The 12,903-nt window shown below is 47.8% G+C and overlaps 1 protein-coding gene and 1 long non-coding RNA gene across 2 annotated transcripts; both read right to left on the reverse strand.

Moving 5' to 3' along the window:
• Nucleotides 1-291: 291 nt before the first annotated feature.
• LOC147961281 (MADS-box transcription factor 30-like) lies at nt 292-8,225 on the reverse strand. Its single transcript, XM_087535510.1, has 7 exons — nt 7,620-8,225; nt 7,286-7,490; nt 1,376-1,460; nt 1,101-1,265; nt 963-1,004; nt 819-860; nt 292-733 (listed from the first exon to the last, which is right to left on the reverse strand). Exons 1-7 carry the CDS (start codon nt 7,849-7,851, stop codon nt 584-586), a joined length of 921 nt encoding a protein of 306 aa, XP_087391636.1. The 5' UTR covers nt 7,852-8,225; the 3' UTR covers nt 292-583.
• Nucleotides 8,226-9,447: 1,222 nt separating this feature from the next.
• On the reverse strand, nt 9,448-10,559 carry LOC147961282 (uncharacterized). The gene is made up of 2 exons (XR_015610811.1): nt 10,020-10,559; nt 9,448-9,892 (listed from the first exon to the last, which is right to left on the reverse strand). It is a non-coding gene; the product is annotated as an uncharacterized LOC147961282 (long non-coding RNA).
• Nucleotides 10,560-12,903: the final 2,344 nt, after the last annotated feature.

Here is a 12,903-nt window from a genome sequence, read left to right on the forward strand (position 1 = left end):
AGCAGTCGTTGTATACTATTTCTATTTCTGCCATGTAAAGAGTTTGCACGAGGGAAGACATGTAAATTTCTATTTCTATTTCATTTCTGCCTGACAACATTTTCATGGAAGTATAGGCACAATCTCTAATTTCAGCCCACGTTCTCCGCCCGTCTCTCTCGATCGATCGGCACCAGGCCCGACGGGCCACAATGCTCCCTCTCGCGTGGCAAAGGAAGAAGGAAGCTCCATATCCAAACAGATCCAAGTAGGAAGTAGACATGTTGATCATCAATCCATTCACGTCAAGTATCAACACTGATGTTTAAAAGAACACTGCGGTAAATTTCATATGAACATACGGGAAATCATGTGGAGCCAAAACGGAACACATTTGTACATATGGCGTTGGCAAAATACTGGCGTCTGCCACTACTTGTTACCTATATATATGGCCTCAGAACGTAAGTACTAGTGGCCTGCTACTATTAGTAAGTTTCACTGGCTAAAAATAATTAACCTCCGTCGAATTCCGTCAGTCTATCATCTCCTTCTACTCATCAATCTGCAAAATAACAGTTCCAGCCCCGGGCCAGGGGAGCTGCTACGGCCACAGCCGCAGCGAAGTCACTGCCTCCTCCTCCACCTCCGGGAAGAAGCCCCCGAACAGCGTCGCCGGCTGTATCGGCGCCATGAGCTCCGCCACCACCGCCGACGCCTCCACGGCAGCACGTTGCCGCCCCTCCTCGCTCATCTGACAAAGAGTAGAGACGCATTCAGAAGCTCAGTATAGGAGGCAGGCACGGAGGACGCAGCGACGCAAATCACTCCTACCATACCATGTGGCGAAGGAAGCTGTTCTGCTCCTCCAGGATGTGCACCTGAATGACACACCAACAGATGAACAGAGCAGGATCATTCACAGTTGCTTGTCTGCATCTTAAATCATTCCGGTTCCCATACAATTACAGCTACGTACTTACCCTGTTGTGTGATTCGTCCAACTGCTCCTCCATCAGTTTATCCTGCACGCAAGAAAGCCATGTAACCATTCATTCAAACACTGACAGCTACAAGTGAGCCGAAGTGAATTTTGTGCAGGCCGTGGTGTGTATGTGTACCTTCATTTCACGGACTTTATCCAACGCGCATTCTAGCCGCTGCTCCAGATCACGGAGCTCCGCCGCGGTCGCGCCCGATGGCAGGTCTTCTCCGGTGTGCCTCTGCAGGGTGGCCTCGAGATGGTCACGCTCTCGCCTCAACCTTGCGATATCCGTCAACAGTTGCTGTGTGCAAGAATCACATATGTCGATCAGAATGCAATCATGCAGTTAACTCTCAGTGTACAAATTGTACTATGTAGTACATGACTAGATGTGCTTCCTTGTTTGTTAACCTGATGATCATGATGATTTGTGCCCTCATTCCCCTGCAACTGGTCGTTGGTGATGCTGTCGTAGCGCTGAATTAGCTCGGTCCAGCTGAATAGATGACAAGTGAAGTGTGTCATCACTAGACTATTATACATGCACGTGATCAGGTTTATGCATGATCCACAAGTTTCAGTCATCAGGTATCTCTTGTTTTAAGTTATGCTACGATTTCGCATGTACAAATGGAATGCCGGCGACGAGTACTCCCTCCGTGAAGAAATATAAGAGCGTTTAGATCACTAAAGTAGTGATCTAAACGCTCTTACATTTGTTTATAGAGAGAGTATTTGTTTACTTTAACAGGTGGTGCTTATGTAAGGTTCAGAAACTAATCATGAATCGTAATCTGAAGACGCCATACGATTGGAATCAGAGGCAAGTTAAAACGCATGGCATTTGACCAACTTGAGCATGAAACACAGCCAGAGCATCCCAATACTGCAGCTACGTACGATGGCATGCCAAAGTTCGTTCTCATACTCTCTTTTTTCTTTTTCTTTTTTTAAACGAAGACGCACGAAGCGTCCGGCTTTAAATTAATAAAGTCACAAGGCAGCATCCAACCAGGAATAATCCTCACAGATCTAACATCATAAGTTCAGCGGGCTCACAGTCCCGGCAAAGTAGATACTGTTAGAAAACGTGAGGAAGAAAGAATGACCGAACAGTTTTCTGTATTGAGGAGGAGAGAGATATATACAAGGTTACATGGGCCTGGGCCTCACTCTAGACTATGGGCCTGGGCCTGTACAAGACAAACACAACATATATACTTAACACCCCCCTTCAAACTTAAGGTGGGTCAGCAGCATCTGATACACCAAGTTTGAGAGTGTGAAACCTATGCTGATCTCTAGTTTGTGCCTTGGTGAAGAAATCTGCGACTTGAAGCTCTGATGGGACATATTGTAGCTTGACAGTTGATTGTTGACAATGAGATCGAGTGAAAAAGGCATCCACACCAATGTGTTTGGTCAACTCATGCTTGACTGGATCATTAGCAATCTGAATAGCAGCAGTGTTGTCACAAAGAAGAGGTGTTGGTGTATGACATAAGACACCAAGATCATCCAATAGCCAGCGAAGCCATACAATCTCTGCTGTAGTAGTAGAAAGAGCCCTAAGCTCTGCCTCGGCGCTGGAGCGAGACACAGCAGTTTGCTTCTTTGATTTCCATGCAATGAGAGATGTACCAAGAAATATGCAATAGCCAGTGACCGAGCGACGATCAATAGGATCACTCGCCCAAGTGGAATCAGAGTAAGCATGAAGCTGGAGCTGACTGGAATTAGCATAGAACAAGCGGCAAGATGTAGTTCCCCTTAAATACCTAAGGACTCGGAATAGGTGACCATGATAAACTGAGGTGGGAGCACAGACAAATTGACTGAGAATATGGACTGCATGTGCGATGTCAGGTCTGGTCACTGTGAGGTACACTAGACTGCCAACAATGTGACGATAGCGAGAGGGATCCTCAAGAGGAGTGCCATCAGTAGGACGCAACTGCAGATGAAGCTCCATAGGTGTAGCAGCAATGCGCGTGTCAGTGAGACCTGAGCAAAGAATCAAATCCTGAGTGTACTTTTGCTGGGAGATATAGTAACCATCATCAGTATGCTCGACCTCAATCCCGAGAAAATAGCTGAGAGACCCCAAATCTGATATCTGGAATTGTTCACTCAATTTTTTCTTAACAAAATCAATATACCCAACATCATCTCCAGTGATCAACATGTCATCTACATAAAGTAGAAGCAATGTACGGCCATGCTCAGATGTATGAATGAAGAGTGCAGGGTCATGTTCACAAGGAGAAAAACCGGCAGCTTGAATCACAGAACTAAACCGCTCAAACCAGGCACGAGGGGCTTGCTTAAGCCCATAAAGAGCCTTTCGAAGACGACAAACATGACCTGATGGAACCTTGATACCTGGAGGTGGCTGCATATATACTTCCTCATGTAAATCACCATGAAGGAAGGCATTCTTCACATCCATGTGGGAAATTTTCCATGACCGAGTAGCAGCCACAGCAATTAGAGTTCGAACTGAAGTCATGTGAGCAACAGGAGCAAATGTCTCATCATAATCTTTCCCATGAGACTGCTGAAAACCTCTTGCAACAAGGCGAGCCTTGTAGCGTTCCACAGAACCATTTGACTTGGTTTTAACCTTATACACCCATTTGCAAGTGATAGGGACTGAACGAGGAGGTAATGGTACCAAATCCCATGTACCAGTACGCTCTAAGGCTGCAAGCTCCTCAGACATAGCCAGTTGCCACTCAGGTGACACAACTGCCTCCTGATAGGTACTAGGCTCAGAAACAGCCCCTGCATATAAGTCCTTTTTGTATCGCGTTGCTAGAGAAGAGCCGTCAGTGCAAGGATCAGTAGTACTGGCTGGAGGAGTAGAAGACAAAGGCATAGATGACTGCGTGTCACATGGAACTTTAGAACGACGAGTGTAATGGAAAGTATTGACTGGAGGAGTAGAATAACGACGAGTGTAATGGAAAGGAAGACTATCTAGAGGTGGAGCTAGTGGAAGAGAGAAAGGAGCTGGTGAGGAAGGAGATGAAACATGTGGTGGAGATGGTTCTGATGTTAGGACAGAGGAAGGTTGTTCAGCTATGGACTCATCTAAAAAGATAGGTGGAAGTGAAAGAAACGAGGTAGACTCTAAAGAAGTTGAGGATGATGGTTTAGTGGAAGGGGAATAGAAGAAGGGTTGATCCTCAACAAAAGTGACATCGCGAGAAAAGCGAATGCGGCGAGCAGAAGAATCATAGCAACGGTAGCCCTTATGTTCAAGACTATATCCAAGGAAGACACACTGAGCAAACTGAGCAGTCAACTTGGTACGCTCACGAGGTGCTAAAAGAACATAACAAGTACAACCAAAGACACGGAGGTGGTCATACGTGGGAGGAGAACCAAACAAAACCTCACCAGGACACTTGCCTTCAAGGCGAGTAGAAGGTTGGAGATTAATAAGATAAACAGCAGTTGAGATAGCTTCACCCCAAAAATGAGTGGGGACAAAGGAAGAAATCAGAAGGGTACGAGCTGTCTCAACAATATGGCGATGCTTACGCTCAGCAACGCCATTCTGAGCATGGGCACCAGGGCATGAAAGCTGAGGGAGAGTACCCTCAGATGAGAGAAACTCACGAAAAGCAGTAGATAGATACTCCCCCCCGGAGTCAGAACGAAAAACACGAACAACACTGGAAAACTGAGTATGGACCATATGTACAAAAGCCTTATATATAGAAAACAACTCAGAACGATGCTTCATAAAATAGACCCAAGTATGTCGAGAGTGATCATCAACAAATATGACATAATGTTTGTGGCTACCTTTCGAAACAAAGGGGGAAGGACCCCATACATCAGAGTGCACTAAATCAAAAGGATGACTAGAATGAGTAGTGCTGGAAGAGTATGGAAGCTGTATTTGTTTCCCTAGCTTACAACCCTTACAGTGAAAACCAGCATCTATGGAAACATGACCCAAAACACCTTGTCGAACAAGGGTAGATAAACGAGAACCACACAAGTGACCTAAGCGATGGTGCCACTGGGCAAAAGAAAACGACGAAGTGGATCTTGATGTTGATGCAGCCATCTGGAACGCGGATGTGGTGGAAGCTGAAGGAAGGTGTAAGGTGTCAAGGATGTAGAGGGATGTGGATCCTCTACGGCGATGGCCAGTTCCAATGACCCTCTTGCTCTGACGGTCCTGCACATAACAAAATGAGTCATCAAAACCAACAAAGTAGTTCATATCAGCAAGCTGGCCAACAGACATAAGATTCATGGACAGCTCTGGAGCAAAGGAGATGGCAGGAACAGAAAACTTGGATGTGCAAAGAGAACCCTGATGAGTAATAGAACAAGGTGTACCATCAGCAGTCTGAACAGAGGCACCATCCCGCACTGGCTGGCAAGACACAAGCTGAGAGTGATCAGAGGTCACATGGAAAGAAGCTCCAGAGTCCAAAACCCAAGGCTGGGTTGCAGCAACAGCGGGCTGAGAGAGAACAGATGTAGAAGCACCCCTCGCTTGTTGCTGATAAGGAGCTTGCTGCTGATAAGGAGCATGGGGTGCACGATGCTGCTGATTGATGGCCCGTCTAGCCTGAAACTCAGCTAACAACTCTGGATGAAGCTTGAAACAACCATCTCTGTGGTGTCCTGCCTTCTTGCAGAACGAGCAGACGACAGTTGAAGGTGTGGCCTTGGAGGCACCTGGCCGTTGAGGAAAAGCCAGAACACTAGTGTGTAGAGTCTGCGCAGAAGTAGCCCCAAGAGAACGGAGACGAGTCTCCTCAGCGATCAAGCTAGCAAGTGCCTCTGTCAAGGTGGGAGGAGTCGTACGACCAAGCAATTGAGTGCGAATGTTCTCAAAGTCTGGCTTGAGACCCATCACAAACTGAAACATGAGAGTCTGATGGTCATACTTTTCCTTTGCTGCACATGACTCACAACCAGAATTACCCTTTGGAACCATGGAACCTAGCTGCCCAGTGATGCGAGTGAAAGCTCCATAGTACTCTTCTATGGACATGTCTTCTGGCTGCCGAGTGTTGTGTAAATTCTGCAACAAGGAGAAATGAAGTGCACTGCTGGGCTGAAGGTAGCGCTGCTCAAAGTACTTCCATATCCCTTTAGCTGAAGTGTGATGCTCAAGACTCATTCGGAGTGAGGGTTCAACACCCAGAATTAAAACTCCCATCACACGATCATCGATCTTTTGCCAAGACTTCCTTGCTGCATCATCATTTGGACTAGGTGGATCATCTGTCAGATGAGAAACAAAATCAGCTGTCCTCAAGACAGTCCGGGCAGAAAATGCCCATTCCCTGTAGTTTGAACCATCAAGCTTGATATCTATGATCAAAGAACCAAATTCGAAATCATTTCTTGCCATAGTGGTGAGCGGTCAGCAGCTGGAAACACCCAATCTGATAGCAGCTGCAGGCAGCAACAAGAGAAGAGCAGCAGACAGCCACAAACAGAAGCTGGATCTGGATCTCACTGGATAGAAGGTGGAGCTTGTTGGATCTTACTGGATAGAAGGGGAACGCTTGGAGCTTGCTGTAGAGCAGGGAAGGCACCAAGAGCTTGCTGGAGATGGCTGCTGGAGAGCAGGGGAAGTATTCTCACAGAGTAGCTGTGAGGACACACAGAGGAGCTGCTGGAGAGCAGCTCCTACAGGTTGATGACGAAGATGGGATGGGGCAGCGATGTGGATGTCTCCTCACCAGACAAATCCGCCTGAATCACCTCACCGGCGGTGATTTCATGGGTGGCGGCTGGAAGAGGGACTAGGGTTTGGTCCTGCTCTGATACCATGTTAGAAAATGTGAGAAAGAAAGAATGACCGAACAGTTTTCTGTATTGAGGAGGAGAGAGATATATACAAGGTTACATGGGCCTGGGCCTCACTCTAGACTATGGGCCTGGGCCTGTACAAGACAAACACAACATATATACTTAACAATACTAATGTCATACTCTCTTTCACACAAATGACAAATTAATGGCGTCTGCACAGCAGATCGATTGGCATTGGATAATTCTTAAGGTTTTCAAGTGACTTGAGTAAGTTAATCTGAAGAGAATGCAGAATCTCGCTTGTCGAGAATGAATCACCGGTGCACCACACACATATAAACTTGTACTAGTATTAAGAAGAGAGCAATCCGATAGTAAACACGGCAGAGGGGGCACCAAGCTAGACAGAGCATCGCAGAACCAAATCCAGAGTACTAGGCTTGAGTGACAGAGCAATCCGGAATGAACCGAGACGGTGGAGCCATGAGACTGGGCTGAGAAGATGGAGGAAGGAACGGACGGGCGAACCTGGTGTTGGGGCTGCAGTAGTGGGCGTGCCTGCCGCTGCCGGCGCCGTCGAAGACGAGGACGCCGAGGTCGACGTCGCAGAGCACGGCGAGCTCCCGCGCCTTCTTGAGCAGCCCGGCGCTGCGCTTGCCGAAGGTGGCCCGCCGCGAGACGTCGTTGGCGATCCGCCTGATCTCCACCCTCCCGCGGCCCATCTCCTCTTCTCCTGGAGCGGCCGAGCATGCAAGGGAAGCGCACGCCGGTCAGTGGCGGCGGTGACGGTACCATCAAGAAGAGATTCGCGGCAGGAGGAGAAGCATTGCGGGTGTCGTAGACAGGTTTGATTGATTGTTACCTTGTGTTGCACGTTTGCTACGCTTGGTCGAACGCGGACGCGGCTGCTTTCCTCTTGATCTTGTCGAGTTCTTGTTCCTTCGGGGCCAAACCTGAAACTGTACTTCTGAAACGAACCGCAGAGGTAGCAGCAGGAGCAGGGGGGCTATATGCAGGGAGCAGAGCACCAGGAAGGTTAGGTCAGGTGGCTCCTCTCCTGCAGTGAGAGAGAGCAGAGTACGTACCGGCGACATGCAGTGCAGTTTCCGGGAAGCTTCGTCCGCGACTGACTACCGGAGTGGAGTGGCTTTGACCACTCTGCTCCTGTGGTGGCAGACCGGGGCCCCTCCTTGTGTATGCAACAGTTTATCGGCTTTCAGCAGTGTATCCCCGCCGGCGTGACCGAGCGACTGTAGCAGCAGAACACAGTAGAATTCAGAAGCGGGCGCGGGCGCCTTCATGCGTTGCCAATCCGGGCAACTCCTCGGGTCGGCGCGCCTCCTTCCGGGCCGTGGAATTTTGCCGTTTACGGCCTATGAAGCCAACCTCCGTGCTTGACCACCGGCGACCGATTTTTCCTGCGTCACCAGCGCACTACAGGTAACCGCTTCTCTTTCTACGAGGTACGTGGGCACAGTAATTTTTTTTTTTAGGATCGTGGGCACAGTAATTCAGTCGGTAAACTATTCTCCAACCGCGTACGACTATCTGCCAGGGGAAGCTCATCGTTCTTCTTTAATTTCCGGCCCTTGTTCTGAAGATTTATTTTGTGGACAAATCATTTCAATTATCTTTTTTTAAAAAAAAATTCTGATATATTCATCAAACATCATGACAGTACAGAGAAATCGTTCCAACCGATTCACACGAGTATTCGTGTTGGATGGTGCACTGCTTATCATCCTCCGCTGTCTTGTCTCATACTTGAAGCTCACCATTCGTATCTGTATTTTTCAAATTTCATCAAGGAGTTTCTGTTTATTACACTTGGATTTTACCTAGATCAAAAATAAATCTTTCACCCCATATAGAGGTTTCTCGGTTGGGCCAAGCAACTCTATCTGTCAAAAAACTGCCCTCAGAGGCGATTACGACGAGCCTCCGTTCCCCACCATCCACAACCGGCCACGTTGAACCCATCCATGCCCCCCACCTATCTCTTATGTGTGATGTGAGGGGTAGGGAACCATGATACCTCTATGCATAGATAGGACCGGATTCCATGATGCCCGACGGAATATCCTTGACGTTGTTGGCCGCCTCAATCTAGGGATAAGTTCTCCTGGCCAACTAGAACAACCGGAAAAACAAGAGTCCCTTATATGTCGCCCTGATAGGTGACTCCGAGGCTCGCCTCCCGCCGACATCCCCCCCCCCCCCCCCCCCTCTCTGCCACCACCCTGCCTTCTCTCCGAGATGATAGGTCTACAAGTGTTAGTGTTACAACCTGAAGGGAACCGTAGAGTTCGAGCGGGCACACATGTGGAAATGAGGGGAAACAACACTATCAAAAGCTAAATCCTTCGATATGCGTGCACAAATACGTACAATTTTACTAACCTCTCTCTCCCCAACACCACTCGAACAATTTTGGGTGGTGACAAAGTGACGTCCATTACGACCAATTCATCAATTCGTGGTGTACTCACGTACACTAATCGCGGCCCTCCCATTGAAGCACATATTTTGGATAAGGAAAGCACGTTTGTTGATTACGACACATGTTCGCATTTTCCCTCGCCTTCGCACAACGAGAAGTCGAGTGTAGTCCCTCACAAACAGCCACTATCTGCACGATGTGAATCCAATGACGGAGAGGCGTGAGCATGCCGGTAATTACAACAAGATGGTGCGCGGGCAGCAAAACATATTTTCCATCGAAAAAATCATTGAAGAATTTTACATAGCAGTAACTGCAGGCATGCAAAACTTAGGTCTAGCCGCCTTTCTGTCCTTCTATTGATGCATGTATATAGATTCGAGCATTTAATCTTTGTCTTATGTGCTGAACAAATCTCCGATAGATCATATTGTACTACAAATCCATAAGAGAGAAATAACCGGCATTATGATGGTAATTGCATTTTTTTTCTTAGAAGTATATAAGTAATTTTTTGCTGAACCGACCGAAAGACAAAATGGTAATTGCATTCTTTTTCTTGGTTTATCACTTCCATTTGAACTTGCCAGAAGACTGTTCTTCATCTTCAGCCAATACAGCTCCAAGTACCGTAACTGCGCCGCTAGCGGCACCGGCGAGGAATGAGCCGAAGCCACCACCCTTACCTTTTTTTCCTGCATACATGGTATTTCAATACGTGTCTTATGTATGTCCCAAAATAAGGTTTTGCATTCCGGCCCTTCCTAGCAAGGTAACCATGACAAGCAATGACATGGAGAATGCGAAAGATGTGAAAAATACCTTTCTTTGAAGACTTCTTCTTCGATTTATCATGGACGTCATAGCCAGCGGGCTGCGCATGGCCATGTTGTTGTGGATACCCGGCCGGAGGGTATCCTCCGGGTTGAGGATACGCACCGGGTGGAGCTCCGTACCCTTGCACCGGAACAAATGGCATAGGGTAACCAGGCCAGCCCGGCGGAGGAGGGTATCCGCCGGGGTAGAATGGGGCCGGAGGACGCAGACCAGGAGGGCCTTGCATGCCTTCCCTCTTTGATAACTACCTGGATGGACCAGAGAATTCACAAGGATGAAGCTACGATCATGGTAATTCGAAATGCATGTGGACGATTTGCAAGAGATGATAAGATGTTACCGGTGAGGCGACGGGGAGAGAACTCCGAAAAAGATGGTGCCGGCGATGATGAAACTGGAAGATTGGCTTGAAACTTGGGAGAGAGATTGGTGCTGGTTTTTCATACGGTAGCTAGTAGGTTCTTCTCCTCATGCCGGGGATAACAACTTGTGAGCACGGCTGAGAGCAAAACCAGGGCCAGTCGGTGCAAAGTTTACTATCTTTAGCCATTCTATTTGTTCATGTGGATGCACATCAAGATAGGATCCTGGAGGGGTTCATCTTGACTTCTTCACCATGCACAACCTTCTTGAGCCAGACTTCTTTTTGGGGCTTTTGACTGGGCCTTGTGCACACCCGTGTTGGTCTGATCGTCTCCATTTACTTCATTTTACCCGTACTTCTTTACCGGCCGATCCAAGATTCCCAGCCCAAACTTGTATCGCACGTTAAAAAAAGTTGTTACCCACATCGATGTCTGAATTCAGAGCATGGATCGACGAGTAATCATCTGAATTCCAACGGCCCAGAGAAATGGAGTAGTACTCCTACTACATCTTCTTTTCTTTAGCCACACAGGGAGGGAGTGCATGACCAGCGCAACGACTCCTCTGCCCCGGGGGTGCCTCCCTCCCTGCCCGTACCGTACCTCCGGACGTACGACACTGCTGGTCTCGGCGAATGGAGGAGATGCGTGTCGGTGCCCTTTGCTCTAGCACCAAAGAGAAGCATCAAGGAATGAATCAGACGCTCTCTCCTCCACATTTTTCGTGCCTTGCACCTGCAGGACTAGCATCTTTGACTGCCCGGCCGGTGCGTCGAGCATCTTCATCCACGTACCTCTAATTCGACCCCTCCAACGTCCGCGGATACATCCGGTCAGTGACCTGATGTGTCCGTTTTAAGACCCTATTTATTCATCCGCGCAGCTACTCATTTTCTTCCTCATATGTTCGGTCACTTGCACGTGATTGATGGAGATGAAGAAAAATATAGAAAAGAAGGAATAAAGAAAGAGAAAAGGTGAAAAGAAGGAATATGTACAGGCAAAAGGAGTCACAAAGCCAAGGCCAACGCAGCTGCCTCCTCCTCCTCCACCAAAAAAGCTAGGGTTTGTACCTCTCGCCGGCTCCGCCGCAGGTTTGCCTCGTCTCCGGTGGTCCTAGGGCCATAGAGGCGAGGTGGATCCTGGCAAGGGCCGGCAGGAGGGCTCCGTTGTTAGTCGTTTCTTTCAGATTTGTTAGGGTTTGTGTCCTACTCAGAAAGACGAGACGGCGGTGGCTCTCTGAAAATGGAATAAAGGTCTTCCCATCTAGCCCTCGTTCCAATGGTGCGTCTAGCATCATTGGTGGGCGTGTGGTGGTGTGTCTCCGGCGGATCTATCCTCGGTGGATTTGCTCGGATTTGGTTGTTTTTCGTCCATGTTCGTGTGTCGTCGGATTGGATCGTTTCGATCTACGTTATCTTTCATTGGCGGCGGTTGCTGTTTTGGTGCGCTGGTCCTATGGGGCCTTAGCACAACGACTTTCCGACTATCTACTACAACAAGTTGTGCTCGACTCCGGCGAGGGAGGGGCGCTGACAGCGGCGCGCCTTCGGCTTGCTTCAGTGCTTGTAGTCGTCGTTAGGTGGTCTACGGATCTGGATGTAATTTTTATTAGTTTTGGTGTTCGTTGTACTGCCATGATTGAAGATGAATAGATCGAAAGTTTTTCGCAAAAAAGAAAGAAAGAGAAAAGGTGATCCGGGGTGGGACCGTGTCTTACGTGGTGGATTGACCAGGCGCGCTCGGGTCTGTGCGTGAGCCCTCATATCCTATCCATATTTAAGATGGATATGATGGTTCGCGGACAGTCTGAATATATAGGAAAGATATGAGAAACGGGTCCCGTTGGGTCAACTTTTTACTATTTTTTACTTTTCTCTCCTGTTCGATCAATGGTTCATGTGTTCGTTCAGTCAATTTAAGAAGTTTGGTTGTAAATGCTCTAAGGGAAATGAAAGATGCGCCAAGAACGCCGTGAGCTGAACGGAGAATTACGGTTCGCAATCATGAGTGTGTGTGATCACTTGCTGTAGCCGTACACCTACGTACTGTTCCGCTACGATGAGCCATGCATGCATCAAAGTTCACATACGATGGTGAATAAAGATACACACATCTCGTCCAAATGCTCGTCTAATAAGGTGCTCAACAATCGTATATACTTTGATCACATATCTAATTCATCATGCTTCCTAATTTTAGGCCCTCTCGTTTGATTAGTGTTCTATTTTGAATTTGGTTCACGATTTTAACCGGGTTAACTATTTCTCAACGAGCTTTCTCATTTAGTTCGGATATTTTAATTTTGGATTTCATTCACAATTTTAGTTGGATCAATGATTTCTCAAATTTATTGGCAGCAACCAGCCTGTAAAAACACATTGGTCCCGTCCATCCTCTCATCGTCTAAAAAGAGAAGCGCCAAGATCGGACATTATATAGAAACGATATAAGTACATGCGGCATCAATGCAAAAAATTCCCCCACATAAGTATTGGTTGATT

Source organism: Triticum urartu, chromosome 7A (genome assembly GCF_056163025.1).
Source record: "Triticum urartu cultivar PI428250 chromosome 7A, HENAU_Tu73, whole genome shotgun sequence".
Classification (NCBI taxonomy): Eukaryota; Viridiplantae; Streptophyta; class Magnoliopsida; order Poales; family Poaceae; genus Triticum; species Triticum urartu.